General features: G+C 44.5%; 1 protein-coding gene across 1 annotated transcript; it reads left to right on the top strand.

The window, feature by feature from the left end:
* The first annotated feature begins 481 nt into the window (after window positions 1-481).
* On the top strand, window positions 482-2,929 carry LOC123106411 (noroxomaritidine/norcraugsodine reductase). Its single transcript, XM_044528587.1, has 5 exons — window positions 482-637; window positions 721-928; window positions 1,050-1,275; window positions 2,164-2,270; window positions 2,504-2,929. Exons 1-5 carry the CDS (start codon window positions 552-554, stop codon window positions 2,666-2,668), a joined length of 792 nt encoding a protein of 263 aa, XP_044384522.1. The 5' UTR covers window positions 482-551; the 3' UTR covers window positions 2,669-2,929.
* Window positions 2,930-4,913: the final 1,984 nt, after the last annotated feature.

Raw genomic sequence — 4,913 nt, 5'->3', positions numbered from 1 at the left:
TGCAGGGGAAGCGGGGCGGATCCTCTAGAAGCGGCAGACAACGTTTGGACAAGACAGTCGCGGTGCATCGCCGCTGCAGGAGGGATGATGGCGATGGCAGTGCATCAAGGCAGAGTGGTCGCGCGTATGAGGTGGTCGTCTGGTACAAGCTATAAGTATTCTTTTTAATTTTCAATAAAACAGCTGAAATATCGACCGTTTATGTAAATTATGACCGAATTTAAATGAACCCGTCATGTTTGATGAAGTTTAACCGGTTAGTTTAAATCCTGTTTGAAATGCATGCAAATAATTTTAGATGGTTAGCTCATATGTGGACTGGTCTTCTTTGACCCCAAGACAGATATGATGTCAGATTTGCGGGTCGGCTTGGAGATGCCCTCGTGTGGATCCAAATAACCGATGGGACGTCCTGCATGTGGGACGCGTGTGTCGGTGGCAGGAATTAAACGTACGGACGAGGTCACTCGGACGTGCCGTGTGTAATCTTCAAATAAGAGAGAAAGTGACACCACACAATCAGACACACATACACAGAGAGAGAGAGAGAGATGGCAGCCGCTGGAGTTAGCAGGGAGCAGAGGTGGAGCCTCGCCGGCGCAACCGCGCTGGTCACCGGCGGCAGCAGAGGAATTGGGTACATACGTAACGTACATATACATGTTGCATGCAGGAGCAAATTGCGTACGCTGCGTGCTGCTAACTGGCATCAGAGGACAGGCATGCAATCGTGGAGGAGCTTGTCGGGCTCGGGGCGCGGGTGCACACGTGCTCCGAGAACGCGGCGGAGTTGGAGGAGTGCCGTCGGCGGTGGGAGGAGACGAAGCTGCCGGTCACCGTCTCCGTCTGCGACGTCTCCGTGCGAGCCGAGAGGGAGAAGCTCATGGAGACGGCGAAGCAAACCTTCGACGGCAAGCTCGACATACTAGTAAGATTAGTCCGTTCGATCAAGTCAATTCACGTAATCCGTTACCCTTTTCTCAGTAATCTACTATTAAGGTAGGTTAATTTTCAGCTCGGATTATTTTGCACCAACTCTACGCATGCAGGTAAACAACGTGGGGCGGAATGTGGCCAAGGCGGCCGTGGAGTGGACGGCGGAGGAGTACTCGCATCTCATGTCGACTAACTTGGAGGCGGCGTTCCACCTAAGCCAGCTCGCACACCCCTTCCTCCGAGACGCCTCCATCGCCGGAGGAGGCAGCGTCGTTAACATCTCCTCGGTTGCGAGCTCACTCGGCTACCCGACCCTCGCACTATATTGCATATCTAAAGGTATGCAAACCAAGGTTCTTGATTTTTACTCCTATATGTTTACCGTACACGCAAGTTCTTACTTGATGCAGCCACATACCAACCTTTTTTTACGGAAAAAAAAGGTGAACCTGGTCTGTGCATCGTTGTGACGCACACGGCTATTTTTATTAGCAAATCAGTGACACTTAATTTGGAAATTGGGATGGAAAGAGTAGTATCAAAGCTATTTTTATTAGCAAATCAGCGACACTTCATTTAGGAATTGGGAGGGAGAGCGAGTAGTATCAAAGCTATTTTTATTAGCAAACCAGCGACACTTAATTTAGGAATTGGGAGGGAGAGTAGTATCAAAGCTATTTTTATTAGCAAATCAGCGACACTTAATTTAGGAATTGGGATGGAGAGAGTAGTATCAAAGTATCTGGTGATGTAGCACTTAAAATCAATACTTACGTAAGTGACGCACTACGATATTGATAACTAGTAAGAGGATGCTTGGATATGTTTTAGTCCCATGACTAAAAGTAGTGGGACTAAAACTTGCTAGGCTCATTCATGCTTGGATCCAAATACTAAAGAGACTAAAATTAAGTTATTGAGCATTTATTATCCTTCAAATCCTCCAATCAGAACTCGCATATGTTAAAGGAAAGGAATTAAATGAGGAGAGAGAGGGCTAATACATATTTTAGTAGGTTTTATATGACTAAAAATTTTTAGCCTCAAGACTAGTCCTAGCCTTTCTTTAGTCAGGGGTACTTGGAACCTTAGCCTCTAAAAGAGACTATTTTTAGTCAGACTAAAAATAGTCCCTTGGATCCAAACACCCTCTAAATCTCTAAAGTCGAACTAAGGTGCAAAAATTACTTCCATTGATGTTATTAATATCTTATGTCAAACATGCAGGAGGAGTTAATCAGCTTACAAGGAGCCTTGCTGCCGAGTGGGCTCAAGATAAGATCCGTGTCAACTCCGTCGCTCCGGGTGGGATCAATACCGAGCTGCAAAACAGTGTACGCACCGACCCCACATGAAAAACATAAAAGGAATTTATGAAACGCACAAGCCTAAATATTTTACGTAATTAATTTGAACAAAAGTTGTTATAATGGGACATTTTTAGTGTGCTCTTCTACTTCCCCCTCCCCCCCCCCTCCCCCCTCAAAATTCAACTTCTACCTTTTGTATTTGTTACCTTGCCTGGTAAAAAGATAACAAGTGATATATGTTGGATCGAATTTAACAGGTGGATCCAAAGGTCATAGAAAATACGTTGTTGAGAACTCCGATGCATCGGCTCGGTGAGCCAGTTGAGGTGGCGTCGATGGTGTCGTTCCTTTGCATGCCAGCAGCTTCATTCCTCACCGGCCAGGTCATCTACGTCGATGGGGGCCGAACCATTAGTGGCTAATCAATTATTCCAACCTACTTTAGTAACCGTTAAGCTCCTCTCCCGGTTGACCGGTGCGAACAAAATTAGGTTGTGTTTGGTTGTTATTCTAAAAAAGTTATTGTGAGTTGTGAGCGGTAAGAAAGTTATTATAAACCTTCAGCTATGGAAAAGCTGAAAGTTGTTTGGTTGAGAGACAACCATGAAACTGTAGATTTGGTTGTAAATTGGAACACTTCTTTCAAGTTCTTGCTTAAAATTTCTCAAAAACATTATTCTCAACCCTTCTTAGTTAAATAACCTAATGGTTTGTTCCCATTTTCAGCCTCTTATTTGAATATTTCTATGAGTTCCTTCATATGTGCATCATCCCTCAACGCCTTCTTAGCCATACTTCAGTCAAGCAAAAAACAAAATTCAATACAAGAGCATAGCACAACTATCAAATCTGCATGAACATAACACTACTAGCATTGGATGCTACCGAAACACAAGTTCAAACAAAAATTTGTGAACATTTACCCATAGAAACATTACCACAAACACATATCAAACACAATCCACTCACACATAATGTAATACCCACGAAGCGGCTATATCTCCCACGTGTCGGAGCACGACTTAGAGGCATAGCCGCATGGTAAGCATGTCACAAGAGGGATAATCTTTACACATTCCATGTACTGAATAAGAAAGGGATAAGGAGTTGACTTACAATCGCCACTTCACACAATACAATAAATATAGCATTACATCATCCAGAATACAATCAGGGTCCGACTACGGAACCCAAAATAAAAGAAGACTACTCCTAATGCAAAAGATCCCCGATCGCCCCGACTGGGCTCCACTACTGATCAACTGGAAACGAAACAACACAACGAACCCGATCTTCATCGAGCTCCTCCTTGAGCTCGGTTGCGTCACCTGCACGGTATCATCAGCACCTGCAACTGATTGGAAGTATCTGTGAGTCACGAGGACTCACCAATCTCACATCCACGAGATCAAGACTATTTAAGCTTATGGGTAGGAAAGGGTAGTGAGGTGGAGCTGCAGCAAGCAGTAAGCATATATGGTGGCTAACATACACAAATAAGAGCGAGGAGATAAGCAAAGCACGGTCGTGAACTAGAAGTGATCCTGAAACTACTTATGTTCAAGCATAACACAAGAATCGTGTTCATTTCCCGGACTCCGCCGGAAAGAGAGCATCACGGCTACACACGCGGTTGGTGCATTTTAATAAAGTCAAGTGTCAAGTTCTCTACCACCGGACATTAACAAATTCCCATATGCCCATAACCGCGGGCACAACTTTTGAAAGTTCAAAACCCTGCAGGGGTGTCCCAACTTAGCCCATCACAAGCTCTCATGGTCAACGAAGGATATTCCTTCTCTTGGGAAGACCCGATCAGTCTCGGAATCCCAGTTACAAGACATTTCGATAATGGTAAAACAAGACCAGCAAAGCCACCCGATGTGCCGACAATCCCGATAGGAGTCGCACGTATCTCGTTCTCAGGGCAACACCGGATGAGACTAGCTACGAGTAAAACCAAACCTCAAGTTTCCCCGAGGTGGCCCCGCAGGCAGCTCGGTTCAGATCAACACTTAGACAAGCACTGGCCCAGGGGGGGGGTTAAAATAAAGATGACCCTCGGGTTGGCCGACCCGAGGGAAGGGTAGGTGGTGGTGAGGCAAATGGTAAAACCAAGGTTGGGCCTTGCTGGATGAGTTTTATTCAAAGCGAACTGTCAAGGGGTCCCCATAACGAGTCCATGAAGAAGACAAACGGACGAAGTCGAACGAATCCTCACAAACGTGACGTTATCGGAGCTAACACGAAGAAGCAACACCGGAAAGAAGCAAACAACATAGTAAACAACCATCACATAAACATGGCATGATGCACAACCAAGTATGATGCATGTCCGGTTTAATGAAGCATGGCATGGCAAAGTGCAACAAATAACACTACAAATTAATTGGAGCTCAATATGCAATGGAGTTGCATATTGAAGAAAACACCACATTACTTATTTAGTTCTCTCTTGTTTATGTACCCAAAAATATTAAATGTTGATTAACATGGCAAGAGGTGAAGCAAAATAAAACTACCTATCTAGGCAAGTTTAAATGAGGCCGGAACAACAAGCAATAAGTCCTGAAAATCCTCATGTGCATATTAATGGATTTGGTACTGTTATGCCCTAAACACAATTTTAGGGTTGTTAAACATGCAAAGTGATGTCACCATGTTAAA

The sequence above is a fragment of the Triticum aestivum genome, chromosome 5A, assembly GCF_018294505.1.
Source record: "Triticum aestivum cultivar Chinese Spring chromosome 5A, IWGSC CS RefSeq v2.1, whole genome shotgun sequence".
NCBI classification, from domain to species: Eukaryota; Viridiplantae; Streptophyta; class Magnoliopsida; order Poales; family Poaceae; genus Triticum; species Triticum aestivum.
Note: the sequence above shows the minus strand (reverse complement) of the source record. Positions and strands in the feature narration are given on the sequence as shown.

Bases quoted from the DNA above. Each gene is read 5' to 3' on its own strand.
- LOC123106411 (XM_044528587.1), top strand. From the start codon at position 552: ATGGCAGCCGCTGGAGTTAGCAGGGAGCAGAGGTGGAGCCTCGCCGGC. The intron at 929-1,049 runs GTAAGATTAGTC...CTACGCATGCAG, and splicing joins ACGGCAAGCTCGACATACTA to GTAAACAACGTGGGGCGGAA. The intron at 1,276-2,163 runs GTATGCAAACCA...TCAAACATGCAG, and splicing joins ACTATATTGCATATCTAAAG to GAGGAGTTAATCAGCTTACA.